The sequence below is a fragment of the Tenebrio molitor genome, chromosome 9 (assembly GCF_963966145.1).
Source record: "Tenebrio molitor chromosome 9, icTenMoli1.1, whole genome shotgun sequence".
NCBI classification, from domain to species: Eukaryota; Metazoa; Arthropoda; class Insecta; order Coleoptera; family Tenebrionidae; genus Tenebrio; species Tenebrio molitor.
This window is the reverse complement of record NC_091054.1, coordinates 10,603,066-10,625,339: the sequence shown is the minus strand read 5'-3', so window position 1 is coordinate 10,625,339 and position 22,274 is coordinate 10,603,066. Positions and strand designations below refer to the sequence as shown.

The following is a 22,274-nucleotide window of genomic DNA, read 5'->3' as shown; positions in this document are numbered from 1 at the left end:
CTTTCAGCCTATTCTGCGACACAACTCGTAGGTCATTATACCCCTCACAAACTTCACTACGTGTCATGAATTTACAAATAGCGCTACACCCACTCGACTCCTGCTTCCTGATTTGCCGTCTTCGACGCATTTACTCTGCCCTTTATGTTCCGTAATTTGGTTTGTTTTTAAGACCGCAGTAAAGTTGCCTAGCTTAAATTGAATAGTATGCAAGCGACGTGGGTGGACTTTTTGCGGGCGACTTAACTCCATCTTGCTCTTCGTCGTCGGTGTTTATCACCGAAACTTGGAAAGCGGCGTCCGGGGGTCCTTGTAAAGAAAAATAAACACCGCAAAGTCAGTGTGGGAGATTTTCTTTAGAATGCGATTTTCGTAGGCAGTTCTATCTACAATATGTGGAAGTTTCTTCGAATTGATTTGAAGTGCGTAAAGCTGTTGACACGGATTCAACTTTTAATACTTTATAATAAAGATGTTATTACTTTTCAGTGTTAACAAGAAATAAATATGTTACGAAGTTTATAGATATTATGTGTTATGTTCTTATGTTGTAAAACGATTTCAACATTGTAGTGGGTTATTACTTGTAGGTACTATGCCGGCCAAAAAATTTTGGCCGTCATTGTCTGTCAATTCAAAAAAAAAAAAAATTGTACTTAATCCGTACTTTATTTTCATAATGATTACCGTCTTGATTATGAACGTTATTTTTTGGGTGGTAAATTTCAAAACTCAAAATTACTTAGTCATTTCTACTACATAAAACGTTTACCTGAGGTCAGGTCAGGTCAGGTAAGGTCTAATTTTGTTTATGCACGATTATATTATAATTTGACAATTATGCACAAATTTTCTTGACATAAACGTCTCTTTATGGCCCACGGATCACTTTATGCCCGTGGGCCATAAAGATATGTCAAATAAAAGTCAAAAACATTTTTGGTGAAATTAGGAAAAAAAATGCCACTTAACTTAAATTACCTAATCCCAAATGGGGATTACTCGATACTGGACACTCATTTCTGCCGCTTTCTCACCCTCGTTTATCATTTCGTTAATGAATTTATAACCGAAAATTGCAATTGGCATAATGGCTACGGGTGTTTTCACTGTTCCCAAGGTTACGCGCAAAACTAAAAATTTGACGGGAGCACGCGATGCAAATATCCCGTGGTGTGGGCAGACATTTATTTATTAATTTTTGTTAAATGTTAGGGTTTTAGGTCTTAATCGTGCATAAAATAGTGTATGTACTGCGGGCGTGAACTGGCTTTTATGGCCTTCAGCGTGTTTTTAGCCCTCGTTATCACTCGGGCTCAAAATCACACCTCAGGCCATAAAAGCCCCCTTACGCCCTTAATACATAAATAACTATTATTCATGTGGAATTTTTGGAATATCTGAGCTTTAAACAGTTTAAATTGGTTGTCAAAATGACAAGAATCGAAAGTGGGGTTACGATTCCTAAAGGGTTATTTACACTTTACTTGAATGTCAAGAAAGTGACGGCCAAAATTTTTTGGCCGCCATAGTACCATATGAAGAAAAATGTCAAAAACAAACCGCAGCAGCCAAATTTGTGTTTTTTATGTTTTATCTAACCAATTGTTATTGTCAGCACAATGTGAAATCCAACCATTTTTTTTTTTATCTAAAGTAAAAACTAGGTATCTTGTGAAAATTGACACGAATGACATTTCAAATAAGAATTTAGCTAAGACACTAACTTTTGTTTTTCATAGATAGCTTTGATAATTTTATATAAAAATCGACACAAGCGCTTTGGACAAATTTAGGTTTAACATAATACCGTGAAAATCAAGACATTTTCTCATGCACTTGCGATGTAAATTGCGGGGTTGACGGATTTTTCATGTATGAACAGGGTGCACGTGTAGATGTGTCGTCTCTTCTCGATTTGTAAATTTGACATTTGACAGTTTGCAGCTTTCAAAGTGTAATCTAGGACTTAATTCAGACCTAAAAGGTTTTTTTCAAGATAACCTTGACCAGGACATTAGGTACTTATTACCTACGTTTAACAACATTTTTATTTTCTAGAAGCTTAAGCTTATTGTTTTATGCAACCAGTTAACCACATTACGTTAGTGTAGACACACTATGTATTGTAGGTGGGTATACTTCCATGGTGCACAACAGTGTTTCAAACATTTATAACAATGCTGTATTAATTTTGCATTCATTTTTATTACTTGATGTAGGCAACCCTCAATACACGTGTGCATACTTACCTGCATAATCTAATAAAATTTAACACTCAAAAACTTTGACATTTCAAGTTAAATTAAACATGCTGGTGAATCTGCTCGAAAGACTAAAAAGAAGAGTTAATTTATGCTTAGAGCATTAGAGTAAAATAGGGAGCACTTTGAGCATTTCCCTTAGTTATTAAATATCAAAATATCTCTGACTCAACTTTTTTCGGTTGTCTCTATGTGTCTACATTCTCTTCTCTAACTTACCTCTTTTTTATCATTCATGTACGAGTACATACCACCTACTTTATAAAAAAAAAAACTTTTAAATTTGGTTTTTATTCCCAATTTCTGGAACATTATACCTAATATTGTTATTAATTTCCTATTACTTTTTTTTGCTAACTTTTTGTCATTTTTTTTCTTTCTTGGTTTCTTTAATCACCCAACTTCACTTTTTGCTTACATAATATTGTTTTGTTTTTGTTATGTCTTCTAGCTTCAGCGTCTTCATTTCTTTATTCTCTTCATTCCACATATTCATTCTATCTCTTATATTTCCCCTTTTTTACTTTTCTCTTTCATCGCTTTCTTTACTCCATTTCCTTTGCTTTATTTTTATCATCTCAAATTTTGTATTACGTCTCCACGACCAGACAAACAAATCTGAGCTCGTCGAAATGCGAAACAAATTTAATTGTCGATTAAACCGCTTGGTTCCACCTGTTTTCCTCGCAGCTTAAATACCCAATCAGTGTCAATCTAGCCTTTCCACCGTCCGTATCTTTAATTAGTAAATTAAACAAAAAATGATTACGGCTACGTTCATATTTCTGCAGTGGTCTGGCGAAGGACGTTCGGCATGAAAGTCACGTCTCAATCAATTTGTCAGAGGAAATTAATTTCTTGAGCAATTTCGCGTACATAATTGCAAAATTAAGAGCGCGTTTTATTCGTTCGTAACTGAAAAATAATAATAAAAAAAATAACCGAACGGAAAGAAACCACAGACGAGCCTCAGATTGTATCGTTTATATAAAATTATCTGAAATCGTCGACAGAACAAGGAAGGTACTTATAAACACGACATTAACAAAATACTGTACAAAATGCAGCTTAACTAGTTATAGTAGTTGTAACACTAGACTTAAGTATAGTACAATTTACAGATTTCGCACATACCGACATAAATGATTGAGCAAATACCACTAATCGTTGTAGAAGGGAAGAATCATAACATTAGGAACTATACAACTACGTTACGAGTCTTATCGCCAGCGCACTCCTTTTGTACTGATCCGGTGAAAGCGCCGGGGGGATCAGGAGGCGCCCCCGGAGTCCGACGTGTTGCCGGCGGTGGTGGGCGGCTCCGGCGAGCCGGTGCCGTTGTGGCAGTGGGTGCAGTGGAGGCAGACGCTGCACGAGCCCAGCTTCTTGGCCAGGACCGAGCGCAGCTTGAGAGCCGGCCCCAGCTTCATGCTCATGGTGGAGGTGAGATGGTCCTCGGTGAGCAACGGCAGGCCCGAGCCATCTATCCTCTGCTCGCGGAAGTTCTGCAACAGAGAGACGCGCATCAGAAGGACGCTCGCACGACGACCACAGAGGGCGCGCCGGTGGCGGTCTCGCGACTGTGACGTCGCCGCCGTCCGGGTCACCCGACGCCCGAGCGGCACAGCCTGATTTCTGAATGTGGTAGTGCGGGCAAGTGGAACGAACGGTTGGTGAACGGCGTGTGCTGCTCTGGTAGGTGCGTGCAAGACGAACACGCGAACTATTAGAAGGCCCGTGCCGGGCTTCGTGTTGTTCTCGGGCCACCGCACACATTTCCACACACCGTACTACTTAACATCTAATCTTCTGCCCACTTTATGTTATATCGTCGGCGTATCTACACATTAGAATTATTGTCGAACAGTACGGTGCGTTCGCAGAACGCTTTCTTATGCTGTTTCATCGCTCACAGCTAAATTCATCGAGTCTCCAAGTCACGAGACTACATTTTTGACACGCTCTACAAAACTTCAACTGTCACTCCAATTAACAAGTTTTTAATACACAGAAAATTTGTATTTGAAACATTATTTCAAAAAAAGAAAAAGTAGTATTTAGAACAATTGACAGATACAGGGCAAGTCACATAAGGTTTATTTCTGAATTTATTTTGTACGCAACCAAGAATACTAATTACGCTGACCACTTGATACCATTTATAATGTGATTTTATTTAGTAATCCACGTAGGTATGTAATTTGGCTAAAAATGTCAAAATGACAGTTGATGAATTTAATTTTTGATTTCATTAATCAGAACAGGAAAACGTCATTGTGACCTACGTTGATTACTAAATTAAATCACATTATAAATGGTATCAAGTAGTCAGCGTCATTAGTATTTTTGGTTGCGTACAAAATAAATTCGGAAATAACCCTTATGTGACTTGCCCTGTATAAACGGAGAACAGGAAGAATTACTATCCATCAAAGAAGAGAACGAACATGAAAACTACCCGGACCCAATAACAATTGAAGAAATGACATACATTTTTTATTGTATTATATTTCAACCCTACACCTAACTGGAAATGGATTTACTGACCACAGTAAATAAATAAAATTATTTTTTACGAGTGGGAAGCGTACACGCAGGAACGCAGCAATTGCCTAAAAAATTATACAGTGTCTCAGCTAAGACTTTCGAGCCTAATATCTGTGTTATTTGCCAACAGATTTTTATGAAATTTAAAATGCAGATATTTTAGACCGTGAAGGTTCAATTAGTAATAATAAAATTACTTCAAGTTAAAAAATGTAATTTTAACACATGTTTCCTTTGTCGAAATTTATGCGCGATTATTATTAGATTGTTAAACATTAAAAAATAGGGGTCTACACAAACAATTAAGTAAATCACTTGTCTGATTCAACGGAAAGATTAGATTTTGTCGTTAAAAATTTAATGTAAAATTTGAAGGTATTTGACCAGTTACATTTTGAAACAATTGATGATTAATTGCCAAGCAACATTTTGTAAACTCTTTAAAGTCTGTCAAAATTGGGCGCGCTTTATTAGAAACGTCAAATTGTGAAAATTTATTGAAAATACTTTAAAAATAGACTACAGCGGCAGAAATTTCAATATTGTTGAAAAAGGAAAAAAAATTTGCCTATGGAGAGTGCCGTAAGAACTTCAATGACACAGTTCGTTTTCTCGTGGAACACTATCCAAATGTAGGGTTTACAAAATGTAAGGTTAAGAGAGTCGTCAATTTATTTGAAGACACAGGAAGCGTACGTGAACTAAATTATTCCGATCGTGTTTTAGTCCTTTATGGAAGAATTAAAGCATCCAGTATAATAAATTACGTCCAAATGTTGTCTTTAACTTTGTAAGTGTTTGTAAGGTTAGCAAGATAAACGTCAAATATGTCATCTGCGCTTCTGCGAAAAGGGATGACCAAAATTCTGCAAAATTGCGCGTTTTTTGCAACGCGTCTACGTTTTTTCATTTGCAGCCACGTTCAACACAGTTTTTTGCTTTTTTCTTGCAAACCAGACGTCTTTCAAGGACGAGTTTTTCCCTACAGCATTTTTTATTGACGATCAATTTTTTATGTAAATCTTAATTGATTCAACATTTTAAAAAGGCATGTAAAAATTACGTTTTTAAGACTTGGGTGATTGCATTAATAGGAATTTAATCTTCACCGTCTAAAATATCTGCATTTTAAATTTCACAAAAATCGGCTGGAAAATAACTGAGTTATTAGGCTCGAAAGTCTTAGCTGAGACACCCTGTATGCAGATTATTATAAATGATTCTTACATCGTAGTTGGCTGTTTATGATATACGTATAGATTTGCCGCCTTCTGGATTTGTAAATTTGACATTTGACAGCTGACATTTGTTTCTTTGCAGTTTTCATTGTTTATTATTTTTCAAATGATTCAATAAGGTGCTTTGAGTTAGCATTTCGTATTTTCTCATTTTTGTAGCAAATGAAATAATGTTAAAAACGAAGAAAAACCAAAAGAATTTACACTTTACCAATTAATAATTCCAACCGCCAAGAGATAAGATTTTGACATTTTGTGCGACTAATCGATTATAACCTCATTGTGAAATGTCATTCGTGCCCAAATGTCAAGTGTCATCATCAATCCGACATTTGTTTATTATTTTTCTTCCGATCCGGACAGACTAACACGTGTTAGGTCGCTTTATTTACTCTGCTAACACCTGTTCGCCGTCGAACTGTCGATTCTGTTTCACACTTTGTTTTCCTTGTGCTGCAAGGAGCGGATAACTGTTCTTGTGAAAGACTTTTTACAATCGACTTGTTAAATAATTGTTATAAAATTCCTTTCTCTCTAATTGCGTAGGTAAACACTCTCGACTGGCGAAACGAACGGGAGCGAGATGTTTGTCTTGTTGAGCAAATTTGCAACTCGAGGGAGGGTGATAAGGGGCGAGGACAGCGCCGACGACCACCGCCCGAACTGCGCTTGTTTCCGCAAAGTGGCGGCACGCGTGGAATTTTTTAAATTAATTGGTGTCGTCTCCGGCTCTTTTGGGATGATTTACGGCCGGGGAGATGGTATCACCGTGAAATTTTTCGTCTTATCGATAAATCCAACCGTTGCGAGGTTCACGCGAGCGACGGTGACGTTTTTTCCACACAATGACCCACTGAAAGCTGCCCACGACTGATCGACACCCAGATACCCACGAAGAAGGCTTCCCGATTAATTTTTTGTCCGTACGTATTTATTGGCGCACCGTTACACAAATCGTTGTGGTAATTGGACGAGGAAGACTGAAGTGTCAAGTGTCAATCGGACAAAAAAAAAAGAATTTCTGAATCTGATTTAACAAACGACGACCTTCACAGCAACCGAGTAATTGGTGAAATGGTCTTTCTGTTTTCCAAAATTTTTCTATGTTTTGTGATAGTCCTGGCTTCCTGATAATAAAAAGTTGTGGCATTTTTTCGAAAGTTGGCAATACAAATGTTGGTCGTTCTGGTGACAGTTCTGAAGTTCTGCGTTTGACAGGCAACATAGGCGTACGCGCTTGGAAGGGGGCGTTAAAAACTTGAATTCATTAAATTAATTGAAAAAAGAAAAAACTGGATATTTTAACAAACATAAAAAGTAAGTGGTTTGCGAAAATGTTTGGAATGATGTCCACCTTGCTGCAAACAACATCGAACTCTTCTATTAATAAAAACATTTCGGGTTCTACACTCGATGTGGCATTTTCAATTGCTCGTTGCAGTTCTAGCAAATAGGATTTCTAAACACTGCGTTTATTACATGAGGGTCAAAAAGAAATCAAGAGGGGTCAAATCGGGCGATCGGTGTGGCTCCAATGATGATGCACTTTTCAGCAACTCCGAAAGAACTCCTCTAAATAATTCATCGTTGTGAGTGTCGCGTGAGCAGTAGCCGAATCTTGTTGGAATTAACCATCTGTTAGTTCCACATCGTCCAATTAATTTATGGACGGTTCGAGAAAGAATCTTTGGTGTCTTTGACCGTTAATATGTAATTTTATTAAAGAATATTGGAACAATAATTCCCTTTCAAGATTTGCAAATCAAACACCAATTTTAACAGAATCCAATAGCACCTCAATAACATTATGGGGATGACATGTCGAGCAAGTTGTATAATTTTGAGAGTTGACGAAACCACGAAGGTGAAACCATGCCTCATCAGAAAAGAAGAAATGACTTCTATATCATTATTAAGTTTATTGGTGAGAAAAAAGCAGGAGGTAGGACTTGTTGAATAGACTGAATAGAGAAATATTTGTAAGGGTGTAGATGTACGCTTTTCTTAAGAATTTTTCTTGAGGAGAATCCTAAAATGAAGAGAATTAATTTTGGAGAGGGAAGAAAACAGGTTTCTTGTTAATCCAGATCTACTTCTATTGGTTGGAACAAAAGACATTTGGTTAACACTTTCCGCAACATCTAGTATAGATAATGTAACACGTCCAGTAGCCCTGCCCATGGCTACAGTACCAGTATTTAAAAACCGACCACTCTTCCACAATGCTGTGAGAAAACACGACAATCCACTTCTTCTGGATACGAAGCAAGAAACTGGCAATATTAATATTCCCAATAACCAATAACGATTTTCACAATTAAAACCGCTTCGGAAATAGGTCATGATAATAAACACGTTGTACTCAACAATGAAATCGATTTTTAAAAGCGTTTATTATTTTAGAAAATTAATTAACAATAAACGTCAAAATGAATTGTGCGCACGCCAATGCCTTGATTGAAACGTCACCTTTGTCAAGCGATATTTCAAAAGTATTACCAACCACTCCAAAAAAACTCACAACTCCTTTTACAGTCTTCTGACACTAGACCAAAAGTTTTTCTTCGTCGCTAAACTTGTATCGCCTTGTTGAAACACAAAATATCGGTACAAATCTGTGTTGTTATTAATTATTGTTAATGTGAACGCGTTCCGATAAAATTCCATCGAACATCCGCCGACCCCATTATCCGCGACGGTGATTTTGTGAGGCGGCGCGCACCAACATCGCCACCATTAATTTTAATGACGAAAGTGTACAAACAAACCGGACACCTGTACTCTATATTGGATTTATAGCCAACAGGAGGTTACAGTTTTCCGTTTTACGATCCGTTGATTTTACAACCTGTTCGCAAACCTTCCCAACCAAACAAACGAAAAAGTCCTATTAAAATGTACAGTAAGTAAAAGGCTCGTGCCGACATGAAACCGAACAATTACCCAACCGACAGTGTCGGGTCAAAAAATCACACCACTGTACTTTTTCCTCCGGTTTCTAATCGATGCTCGACCATTAGAAAGAAAAATAAAATGGCCGACGGATACGCGAGCACGTTGATTTAAACAGCTGCCGGCCGTGGCTTTTTTAAATATAATAATATCTCTCGATGCCGGAAATGACCCAAGAGAGTAATACGTGGAGCCTTTATAGCTCACCGGATTATTTATTAACGACCGCAACTTGTCCGGTAGTTAATGCATTACAAAGGTATTTTATACTTGCAGGCGAGTTGCTCTCGATGAATGCGTGGGCCGCGAGGCGGCGCCACCGGCGATATTTCGCCGAACGCACCCCTTCTGTCATTTTTCACGCAAAATCTTGCCGACTAATTGTTCGTCCGGAGGAAAAAAAAAGAGATGTGCAGGAATGCGTGGACAAGAGTCTCCGTTTGACGAACGAGAGGAAAGTCCGGTTAATTCAGAAATCACGCCCCGGCCGATTAGTTCTCGCGCGTCCGTCAGATGTCGCCGGAATTCGGGTGAAAAAATGGCGGAACAATCGCAAAATGGCGCATTCGACAGGAATCTGGATCACGTAATGGGGACGTGCGTGGCGGACGTGCCAGAATCCGATCGCGATGGGACAATTTGGATGGGACACCTGCGGTGGGCCGGTGGTAATTTCGTGGAATCACGGCATCCGTGGTGAATCCATCACGGTCTCGTTCGCTATTTTAATCCAGACCATGGAGTGTGGCCGATCCGCGCGACGTGGGGGCGGCGACGGTCCCGGAAAAAATCGCGCGTTGGGGGCCGAAAACAGGGCCGCACCGGCGGCCGTCAGCGCAGAGTGAATGACCTTCTTCTGTAACAGCGCACAGATAAAAACCAGTGTAGCTATCGGCGGCCATACATATAATGGGAACGAAATAAATCGCGTCCGGTTCTGCGATCGCCTTTTCCAACGACGATGATGATGAAGATGATGGCGGCGGCAGGAAGCAGCACCGAGGAGTCGTTTTCGGGCGGGCGGCGAAAGTTCTCCTGCGGACGCCCTTGCGAGGCCGCGCGCACGCACTCTCGAGGGAGCGGCGACATCGGGGGGCACCGGGAGTTCAGGGCGCGGCATGTGACCCGCAGCCGGTCGGCAGGGCCGCGCCCCGCGCTCGCGAGGTCACTCGCCGGCTGAACCAGATCAGATCGGCTAAATAACCTGTCCTGTCTTGTATTGACCACCGGTGAACGGGCTCATGCACCACGGCCGCCGCATTCCTGCCTGGCTACCGGTCCGCGGGACGACTTCATTACGGCCCCGATCCTATCCCCGCGAAAACCTTCAGCTTCCGGTGGATGCGACGCGCACGTTTCGATACATTTTGCCGTTTCCGGCGCTCTGGCGCTAAAGATTCGTGGGGCCGCGCCTCCTCTCACCACGCACCGTGATTGATAACCGGTCACGTGACCCGCGACATCTAGCGGGCCATGAACCCTCGACTCGGTCTTCCCATTCCAGGCATCTAGTTCTGCAGAGGAAGAGGCGGCCGGACTAGTCTTTGTGTCCGTCTGCACCGTTCATTCATTATCGACGACTTTCCTCCTCCAAAATCTTCACTTTGCTCTCTTCTCGTGAAGGTTTTTTTCGTCCCATGGATGATACCTTGGTGCTCGTCGGCACCGTTTACTCATCACTGCCAAAATCTTTACCTTCTTCTCTTCTTAAGAAGGTTTCATCCGTGCTCGTCTGCTCCAATCATTTGTCACTGACAAGTTTCCTCTTCCAAAATCTTCACTTTTTTATCTTCTCGTGATCTGCACCATTTATTCATTCATTATCATTCATTCATCAGCGAAAAGACTCCTCTTCCAGATTCTCTTCACTATCTCCCCTGCTCGTGAAGGTTTTCTCCGCCCCATGAATTATCTCTTTATCGCCGTCTGCACCGTTAATTCATCACCGACACGTTTCATGTTCCAAAATCTTTACTTTCTTTTCTTCCCGTGAAGATTTTCTTCGTCACGAGAATGATCTCTTTGTGCCCGTCTGCACCGTTCATTCATTATCGACGAGTTTTCTCTTCCAGAATTCTTCACTTTCTTTTCTTCTCGTGAAAGTTTTTTCTGTTATGTTAATGGTCTCTCTGTGCCCATCTGCACTTTTTATTCATCAACAAGTTCCAAAATCTTTATTTTCTTCTTTTCTTGTGAAGCTTTAGTATTTTCCAGGAATGGTCTCTTTGTGCCTGACTACGCCATTCATTCATTAGCGAGAGTCCTCTTCCAAAATCTTTACTTTCTTCTCTTCTTGTGAAGGTTTTCTTCTTCCCACACATGGTCTCGTTGTGCTCGTCTACGACATTCATTCGTCACCGACAAGTTTTCTCTTCCAAAATCCTTACTTTCTTTTCTTCCCGTGAAGATTTTCTTCGTCTCAAACACTTCACTATTTTCTCTTCTCGTAAAGGTTTCTCCGTCTCATGAATTGACTCTTTTATAACCTTCTTCTCTTCTCATGAAGGTTTTCTCGTTTATTCATCACCGACAAGTCTCATCTTCCAAAATCTTCACTTTGTTCTCTTCTCGTGAAGGTTTTTTTCGTCCCATAGATGATACCTTGGTGCTCGTCGGCACCGTTTACTCATCACTGCCAAAATCTTTTCCTTCTTTTCTTCTTAAGAGTGTTTTGTTCTTCCCACGAATGGTCTCTTTGTGCTCATTTACCACTGACAAGTTTCCTCTTTCAAAATCTTCACTTTGTTATCTTCTCGTGAAGGTTTTCTTCGTCAGGAAAATGATCTTTTTTGCTCTGTCACGTGAATAGTCTCTTTGTGCTCATCTGAACCATTTATTCATTTATCAGCAAGTTCCAAATTCCTTAGTTTGTTCTTTTCTAGTGAAGGTTTTCTCCGTCCCATGAATCGTTTCTTGGTGTCCGTCTGCACCGTTTATTCATCATTACCAAAATATTTACTTGTTCTTTTCTTGTCCTTCCCCCTTTGGCCTGTCTACAACGTTCATTCATTAGCCATAAGTTTCCTCTTCCAAAATTTTTACTTTCTTCTCTTCTTACCAAGGTTTTCTGTTTTCTCCTTCCCACAAATGGCCTCTTTGTGCTTATCTACGCCATTGTCGCCATTCACTCATCACCGAAAAGTTTTCTATTTATAACCTTCTTCTGTTCTCCTGAAGGTTTTCTTCGTCACGAGAATGATGTTTTTGTGCCCGTCTGTATCGTTCATTCATCACTGATAAGTTTCCTTCTGCAAATTATTTCATTTGTTTTCTTCTCCTTCCCATGAATAGTCTATTTGCACCGTTACTAGGCCATTCATTCATCACCGACAAGTTTCCTCTTCCAAGTTGTCTTCACTATCTCCTCTTCTCGTGAAGGTTTTCCCCGTTCCATGAATTGTCTCTTTATAACCTTCTTCTCTTCTCGTAAAGATTTCTCCGTGTCATGAATTGACTATTTATAACCTTCTTCTCTTCCCGTGAAGGTTTTCTCCGCTCCATCACCGACATGTTCCATGTTCCCATATCTTTACTTTCTTTTCTTTCCATGAAGATTTTCTTCGTCAAGAGAATGATCTCTTTTTGTCCGTCTGCATCGTTCATTCATTATCGACGAGTTTTCTCCTCCAGAATTCTTCACTTTCTTTTCTTCTCGTGAAAGTTTTTTTTTTGTTATGTGAATGGTCTCTCTCTGCCCATCTGCACTTTTTATTAATCAACAAGTTCCAAAATCTTCACATTGTTCTCTTCTCATGAAGGTTCTCTCCGTCTCACGAATGGTTTCTTGGTGCCCGTCGGCACCGTTTATTCATCACCGCCAAAATCTTTATTTTCTTCTTTTCTTGTGAAGGTTTAGTTCTTTCCATGAATGGTCTTTGTGCCTGTCTACGCCATTCATTCATTATCGAGTTTCCTCTTCCAAAATCTTTACTTTCTTCTCTTCTTGTGAAGGTTTTCTTTTTCCCACAAATGGTCTCGTTGTGCTCGTCTACGACATTCATTCGTGACCGACAAGTTTCCTCTTGCAAAATCTTTACTTTCTCTTCTTCCCGTGAAGATTTTTTTAGTCACAAGAATGATCTCTTTGTGTCCGTTCATTCATTATCGACGAATTTTTTCTACCAAAATCTTCACTTTCTTTTCTTTTCGTGAAGGTCTTCTCCGTCCCATGAATTGTGTCTTTATGGCATTGTGCACCATTCATATACATATCAGCAACAAGTTTCTTCTTCCAAACACTTCACTATTTTCTCTTCTCCTAAAGGTTTCTCCGTCTCATGAATTGACTCTTTATAACCTTCTTCTCTTCTCGTGAAGGTTTTCTCGTTTATTCATCACCGACAAGTCTCATCTTCCAAAATCTTCACTTTCTTCTCTTCCCGTGAAGGTTTTCTTCGTCACGAGAATGATCTCTTTGTGGCTGTCTACGCCATTCATTCATCACCGACAAGTTTTCTCCACCAAAATCTTCACTTTCTTCTCTCCTCGTGAAGGTTTATGTCCGAGTGTGACAGCGTCCCACTCGATATTATTATTATTATTTTTGAGGGGTCCGTCGGTGGAGCATGATTAAACGTGCGGCAGGTTTATGGGGCACTTAAAATCAACTAGGAGATTATCAGATCGGTTTACGGCCGGTACATGTGCGATAATTTATGGGCAGAGGCCCCCGTATGTAGGGCCCCCGCGAGTACGGTTCGCCTTTTTACGACGACGTCGGGAAATTATCTAAAACGTGTTCATTATGTCGGCCAATTTGTACGCGATTAAAGCCTGAAATAGTTGTCAAGGAAGTTTAATACAAAGGCGGCGGCCATAAATTACGCAACTAATGGACCCGGTCGCGCTTTTCATTGCCCACAATTTTTTTCGCTTCTTCGACGCGGCGGCGGACACTCCTTCCTCCGTTTGGAAAATCGAACAGGTGAATGTCGTCGATGTCACATTTGGGACGGCGTCGTCCTTGCTCGCGTCCTGCGCCTGTTACGACCGAGATAAACTGGACGAACCGGTCGCGCAGGAAAAACGCACGATTGCCTTGGGAAAGCTGGGAAATTACAAACAAAAAATAAAAAACAACATTATTATTATTATTATTACCATCATTACCACGCTGTTAACCGCCGTTCAATCTGAACTTCGTCATTATCAAATAGTACTATTATTATTGAGTCTGACCCGTGACACACCCAGTCACGTGGCATTCAGGCCGGATTGATAATCCCTACGGACATTATTACCAAGCGTGTGCTGTACTAGTTGTTTACGCTACGAGTGGGATATAGACGTCATTATCGCACGCGTGTGCAAAGAGTCTAAAATGTAGATCAAAGAATATATGACAAGATTTTTGCAGGAAGAGAGCTCTTATAATACAATTTTGTGTTGTTTTTTTTTTTGTAGACGTGTAAAATTGCACCATTGACACCGCGTAGCTTCTGGTATGTTGCGGTGCGATCGTTGAAGCAGATCAACGAAAAATTCTTGACAAGATTATTTACGTGCTGATCTAAATTGCCCCACTTTCGATCATCTATCGACCACACTGCGGTCCCACACGATTTCTGTTGGATTCAAATCCGGAGACTGTGAAGGTCAACGTCACCGTTTCTTCTCCGAACCGTGCACGCACGTTCGTTGGACGTTTCGCGACAACACACCCGTGCCAAAAATATTTTGTAAAATTTCCCAAAAGCGAAAACTTCCAGATCCGACGCCCACCGAGCTCCTCCGCTTTGTCGCTCCGGCCCCGACCCACCGGTGCACCTACAAGGTTGTTCTTCTGATTAACCTCCGATTGCGAAGCCGACATGATCGACCAATGCGACTTGCATCGCTATATGTCACGACCAAATACAGAACGACACAATTAACGACAAGTTCGCTGATTGACGGATCCAGGCCAGGGCGAACGTTCTCTCCGTCATCACGAGCCGAGAAAAATCAAGACCCACCGACGGATAACATCGAAGAGATGCGATCAATCGATGATTTTCATTAATGATCGAGATCGCCACGGTGGCAGAACGAGCGTTTCGTTCAATTATTCCAAACGGAGCGAGTTGCCCAACACTAACACTATACAAGAATTTGTAAAAGGCTCGAATTAGAGATTTTTTCCTGTTTTCGCTCGAAAAATCACGTTGCTTAATGACGACGGGGTCAACGTAGCCTTCCATGTCTTGCGATTCGGTCTAATTGCCGATCAAAAATGAAGCACGTGCTGGTGAGGTTTCGCTTTAGGTGCGTCCGAAGAGACTAAATAATAAGTATAGGTATTTTGTGTACGTGGGAGGTTTACACGCACGACCGCAGCGAGTCCCATTCCGGACTGACAACCCCCAGAGGCAGTAACCCCGTCGCCTCCTGACTGGTCAAAACTCCCGTGAGTCGTGCAACTCACCGGGAGTTGATTTTGGTGTCGGAGGATCCGTTCGGGTGTAGCTGCACGAAGACCGGAGGTTCGCTTGGGCAAGAAAGCGTCTCTGCCGCGTGTCAGAGGTCGGTGGAGGTAGCCGGCGCGTGCCCGGGGGCCCCCATAATAACACGGTGCCGGTGTGCCCCGAGGCTGGCGGGCCTCGCGTGCAACCACCTCCTCGACTGCAGCATACTTTTATAATTACCTCCGAAGAGTTGTTGCTAATTCGCGTCCTCTGACGGACAGATGGACTCCGGGGCCAGACTTCAAGGACTCCGCGGGGGTATAATTTGCGCGCAGACAAAGAAGAAGCGCATCTGCTTTCGGTGCATTTGCATTTCCTCTCGTCCGGAGCGCGGCCGAAGACATTTTCCGGGTTGTCGATGCACGACTGGCTTTTAACATTTTTCGGGAGTTGAGATGTGAAGAGTTTGAGTGACGAGTCCACCAGGTGCACGGGACCGTCTTCGATATCTGAATCGGATCTGAACGGGACCAGAATTAAAATTCTAGCCGAGAATGCTGTTAGCGCTAATTTATTCCGCACCTCCGTCGTAAATTAAATTAGTTTTAATAATTCGACGAGATTATATTGGCGCGTCAGATTCTCTAAATTATTATTCAATTAGGTAAAGTGAAGCGTTAATTTAATTTCGCGAGCTCGTTTCCACACCGGGAGATTCTAATTGGACCGAATTCACACTAATTCGGAGTTGTTTCAAAATCGAGAGAGATCGCCGGATCGGTACTGATGGTGTTGCGAAAGAGGTCGAAACGGATAGTGGAAGAGTGAATTATATGGTTTTAAATTAAGGTAATGAATGCGACCGGTGATTGATGGTTCGAGTGATTCGTTCGTGTGCAAACAAGGACGAAACGTTTCGGTTTCAGAGGACTCGCTCCTTCTTCAGGCTCCACCATCACAGATTTTTAGGAGTTTGTTTGTATTTTAATTACAAAAAAAAAAAAAATAGGGAGCTACGAGGAAGCTAATCTAAAACTTGTTCTGATTTGTTTCGTTGGTATTGACATCAGTTTTTTTTTTTAAACGACAAAAATAACTAATTTCACATAAAAAAAGAATGAAAAGGCTTGCGTGAATCATTTCCGAAATTTTTTTAGAGCTCAATAATTAGCTTTGCTGTTGTGGAAATAAGCACGAGTCGCAGACGCGAGTGTTTGTTTTAAATGTCAAAGACAGTGATTTAAAAAATGTTTTGGTCGATGGTGTGTTCTTAAAATCGTCTTGTCCGTAATGGGAGACTGTCCGTAATAAGGTGTCCGTAGTAGCGGACTGTTCGCGTGACGATTCTTCTTCTTGCAAGAAATAAAGAAGAACAGTTGTAGGGATTTCTTCTTTGAACTTCTCTTCGGATTCTTCAATTCCTCTGAGCCGAAAGCGAAACCTTTCGAATTTGTGAATTTTGGTCACGTCCCGACCGCCTCCCTCCCCATTGCTCCTCTCCACTCTCCACTCTTTCACTTTTACCATTTCCCAAGAAATTAATTAACGCTGAACGACTTTCGCGCCGCCAAAACGAAGGCGCCGCACACGACCCCGTTCCACCCGCTCCTCGCACTACCAGTGCACATTTGAGTTGCGTAATTAATTAAGGCGAATTAAGTCAGATCCCGACTTAAGTCGTCGGAGGCGCGCACGCTCGACTTGATCGCAATAAAGGCCGAGATAAGGCGGACTATCGCTACATCTAGCAACCCGTGACCGGAACGGCGTTGTGGTTGAAATTCAATTGTATGACCGTCCAGTGTCGGTCCGGTCCAGTAGGCCGCGTCCGTTGCCCGCTCACTTTGATTGGGTTTTTATGGTGGCGGCGGTAATGGGAGTCGATGAGAGGTTTTTTTGCCCGCACTGTCAGTTGTGGGAACGGCGGATCGTGTGAACGACGGCGGAGGAGACGGATTCGGTGCCCGTCGAATTCCAGACGTGCGACGTGAGTGGGATCAGCTCGAGACGAAAGGACACGTCACGTGGTGTCCACCTCGTTTGGTGGTCGCGCAAATCGTTGGACCACCCCTGTACTTCTCGACTTGAACCCACTTTAAAAATCTGCTACAAACCAAAATTCAATTTTTTTTTTTGGAAATTTGGTGATTGGTTTCTCATGCTCGTTGTGATAAGCAACGAAATTTTTATCAATTCTCCTTTTCATTGAATTTCAAAATATATCTCTATTTATCTTCCTCTGTTATTCAACTATCGACACACAAGCCAGTTTCCTATTGCGGACAATCAGCGGTTTTACGGACAATCTCCTATTGTTCAAATTTCCAAATACTTGTGTATTTATCCTGATCTATTGTTGAAATCTCCACGAACAGTTAGTTACTTACTGCGGAGAGTCTCTCATTACGGACAATTTTCTATTACGGACAGTCTTCTATTACGGACGGTGAGCTATAATGGACAGTCTCCTATTGTCCGAAACTCGAAACATCTGTATTTTTGTCCTGCTGTATCATTGAAATCTCCACGGACAATCACTATTACGGACAGTCAGCTATTACAAACAGTCTCCTTTTAAGGCAATTTCTAAATAACTCTGTATTTGTCCAGCCCTGTTGTTGAAGTCTGCACGGACAGTCACCTACTACGGACAATCTCCAATTACGCACAGTTACCTATTACGGACGGTCAGCTATTATGCTATGATGGGCAGTTTCTGTTCTGTTTGTGTATTTGTTCTGCTCTATCATCGAAATCTCCACATATAGTCGCTTATTATTTTTTTGTTCGAATTTCCAAATTTCAGTATATTTATCCTGCCCTATCGTTGAAGTCTCCACTCACCGCTGAGAATCTCCCTTTATGGACAGGGAGCTATTACGGACAGTCTCCTGTTGTCCGTATTTCCAAATATCTGCGTTTTCGTCCTGATCCATCGTTAAAGTCTCCACGACCGTTCCACATTGGAAGCTTTCAGGGTGGTTGTTTTGTCTTTATCTAATTTTTAGGTGGTCGATAATTAAGGTACGAGCTTTTGGAGGTCGGGGTCCAGGTCTGCGGCTATTACTCTTGTCGGCTGGTGATTTGTGTGCGAAAGAAATCCGGGTTTCCGGTCTGTTCTCCCGTCGAAGTCTCCGAACGATTCGTTCCCTGAATCCCATCGATAGGAAGCCGCAAATTAAAACGGTCGAGCCCGGAGGCTCTATCCGTGATTCATTATTATTTATACGTTTTAACTAGCACCTTCGTCCGAATCATTAAATTAAGTCTCCTTTCACTGCAGCGCGCCAGCGAAATGCTATAATCATCGACGTACCGTACCTCGTAAAGTACGCAGTTATGATAATTCGTGTGCAGCTTCCGAAGGTACTCACCTGTGCGTACTCGGCGCAGATGTCGATGGACGAGACGAAGTTGCAGACGTCGTCGACGGTCCAGCTGGAGACGTCGTCGTGCAGCCGCGGACTCTCCGACTGGGCCCTCTTGGACGCGGTGCTGGGGCTGCTGGAGGAGGAGGTTTTGACGCGCGGCCTCTTGGGCGGCGGCGCCGCGGCGGACAGGTCGAGCGGCGACGACGCGTCCTGCCGTTTCACGCTCTTCAGGAGGCCCTGCAGCTCCGCCTCCTTGGCCGTCCGCACCATCGCCAGCAGCGTCTGCGTGGTGGACATGTCGATCAGCGGCGGGAACATCGACGCGTTCGCGAAGGGGTTGAGCAGCGACGTGAAGTCGCTCTTCTTCACCGAGGGCTCGCCCTCCTTCGGGAGCGGCAGCATGGGGAAGTTGCTCGGCTTGAATCTGGGGTCGAGCGGCGGCGGGAAGCCGTTCCGGGCGGCGCTGAAATAGCTACGACACATTTCCACTTTCTCTTCCCATTCTAAGACTCACTCGTTGGGGTTGGTGTTGTTGTACTTGGCGGCGAGACTCCGCATGAAGTCGCTGTAGTTGCGGCCCGACACCGGAGCCAGGGGGTGCGAGTCCGGGGCGGGCGGCGTGTTGGGGTGGGACGAGGGCGTGACCGAGCGCGACCGGCTCGACACGTCCGGAGTTCCCGGACTCAAGCGCTCGTTCTTCACGTGGTTGTTGTTGTTGTGGAGGGCGTAGTCCGGGCCGTTGTTGTTGGTGAGGGCGCGCTCCATCCTGCGCTTTCGCACCAACTTGGTCGCTTGCAGTTGGGGGGCGCCGTCGAGGGCTTCCGTAGCGGACTCGCCTGGAAGCAACACCAGAAGATAAAATGGGCGTCGCGGTAGAACCGCTTGATTGGCGCGAGCTCGTAATTATGATCGATCGGAAGGATCAAGGACGCCGGCTCCCAGCTCGGACCCAACGCTAATCTATACCCCGTTCACTGCAGAAACGCACACAAACTCCCTCAAATATTCTACTACGCTCTTACAAAATCAAACAACCAAAAATCTTTTCCATCATTTCATCAAACTCTCTTTCTCTTCATCCACTACTTTTGAAAAAAAAAAGAGAAGCTGCTACTCAACAGCAACTCTCAAAAATCTATAGTTCGTTCACTTGGGGGGCGCACCACCCACGTGACTCCGACACCTCCGCTCCGATTCGTCCCCCTCTCGACTTATTTCGTGTCAGCTTCCGAATTGAATCCCTCGCTCCGGTTCTCTTTCATGTTATCGTGTGGTACTCGAGTAGAAAAAACGTCGTAATTTGTCACGAGGTCGGAACGCGGTGGCTGACTGTCGACTAATGCGTTTCGGTGTTTGTATGGGTAATGGGAGCGTTAAAAATAATTAACCTCGTTTGCGGAGACAGTTATGGATTAATTAATCCGAGTGTGATCGTCGGGACGGTACTCCTTTCGGACCGTTGGAACGAGATCCCGGGTGGAACCGGTTTCGGCGGTAACTGACTGACATCATCAGGGCCGAAATGATTCACGGGTCGGGGGCTGCGGCCCGGGAATTGGGACAGAACTGACACCCGTCGACTTGGAACAAGTTAATTGTCTAATTACGTCCAGCGGAAAAAGTGTAATTGCTAATTTCGTTTAACTTGTGCGATGACAATTCGACTTTGTGATTTCTCTTTGACGCAACCGATTGTTGTTCACAACACTAATTAGAGAGAGTGACTATTAACAATTAAATTAATCAAAACAAAATTGAAAAACACGCGATTTGGAAGCTTTCGAGGCAGGTGGAGTGCATCGACGAGGATGACAAACGGAGACAGTTTGCGGTCCTTCGAGCCGGACTTAATTTGTACATTTTCTCAAAACAAAAACTATCGACCAGATGGACACATTTATGGTCCTGATACTTCAAATTTTTCCCAAAAACGCCACTTCCGAATTCAAACTCAGATTCTTGGTCCCTCGAGCCGGATCCGCTAGATCTGTCGGTCGTGCCCCAAGCAAAAAATTGTCAATTTGACGTCATCCTGAAACGCAATCCACACCTTCGACTTTTTGCTCTGCCGTCCCAAATCTGGGACTTCCTCATTATAATTTATTTTATTAGAGATATCGTTTTGTTTTTGCGTGATGATCCACCAAATTCCATAAATAATGGTTCGTTCGACATACTTAAACAAACATCGTCTACAGTTATCGTGTTTCAGCACTACCATAAGCATAGAAATTTTCTCATTTAATATTCAGAACGTACCAGATCACATAAAGATAAAAAATAATATAACATTTAGAGGTATCAGTGTTGCTGATAAGCCGAAAATTTTGAATCGTATTTCTCGCCTTCATCATCTCTCCTCCACTCTCATGTTTCATTTTCTTCATTCTCCTGATGCAACACAATCGCACCGCATCTTCTTCTTCTTTTTTGTGCTTTTTGTTGGCCGTTTACGACGAACCTCGTCCCATTATAAAAGAATTAATCGAGTTTATAACTTACAATAGATCCAATCTTGTTTATGATTCCGCAACAGTTTTTTCTTTGTTTACTGTACTCGAACACATTTCCTTCACTTCTCTCTCTTCGTACGTAATTTACATAACAAACATTCTTGCTCCGGGAATTTCCTCTAAAAATATTTATCTTCTCGGCGATCTCGTCCAATTAATTCGCCAAATAAATCAAAATCGAGAGACGAACTCCGAATTCTAGACTTCTTCCGTCTCGCTCTCGCCTTGTGCAAATTAATTTTTTTCCCACTTTGTTTACTACCGCCGCGGAATTACCGCCAAGTTTTTACAAATTTTCCCCCAATCAGACGCCAGCAGGGATGAGTGACGCGGAGTGACGGCTACGTATACTGCGTTCACCGGCGCGACGCAACGGCCCCGAAAAATTTCCCAAATTCGAGATTCAAACAATTCTTACGTTTGTCACCATAACTGGACATTCCCATTACCATTACTGGTGTTGATCTACGCGACGAATTTTTGTTTGCCGCGAAATGACCAAATCGATTTTCGCACCTAATTAAGAGACGAAGTTGGCAAACATGACCGGTGCGGAGGCGACCTTTGTCCCACTTCCACGGTCGTGTGCGACAAAGAACGAGTCAAGGTGTGTGAATGGAGAAGGGTCGTGCGGTCGTCGCAACCCTTCTGGGCGCATTCCACCCACGAGCTCAGAGAAAAGGAGGCGGTGGAATGCCAGCTGAGGCAGGTAGGTGACCTCAACCCCGAGCGAGAAAACGACACTATTCTCGAGGTTTTATTGCCCAATAACTTGAAATTATTTATATAACGCCCAATAAAATATGGAAGAGGACTCTATTAAAGCCGTTTGTCCCGTCGAAATTTTCGTGTGGGAATCGGAATTTATTCGGGCTTGTTTACACGGTAATAAATGGGGAGATAAACCGCGATGGGTCGATATTGACCCATCAGATTGATTAATCGTGGCGTGATCCCTTTCGCACTTTGACAATTCGAACGCTGTCACGGAGGCGATAAAGCCGCG

At 42.7% G+C, this 22,274-nt stretch overlaps 1 protein-coding gene across 7 annotated transcripts in view; it reads right to left on the bottom strand.

Moving 5' to 3' along the window:
* Positions 1-3,228: 3,228 nt before the first annotated feature.
* Positions 3,229-22,274, bottom strand: part of Samuel (SAM-motif ubiquitously expressed punctatedly localized protein) — an 86,070-nt gene continuing 67,024 nt past the window's right edge. For all 7 annotated transcript variants that reach the window (XM_069058466.1, XM_069058462.1, XM_069058464.1 and 4 more), the window contains 3 exons: positions 19,270-19,591; positions 18,759-19,227; positions 3,229-3,769 (listed from right to left, as the gene is read on the bottom strand). In XM_069058466.1, the coding sequence (XP_068914567.1) occupies positions 3,536-3,769; positions 18,759-19,227; positions 19,270-19,591 (1,025 nt within the window). In that variant the 3' untranslated portion in view covers positions 3,229-3,535. The remainder of the gene's footprint in view (positions 3,770-18,758; positions 19,228-19,269; positions 19,592-22,274) is intronic.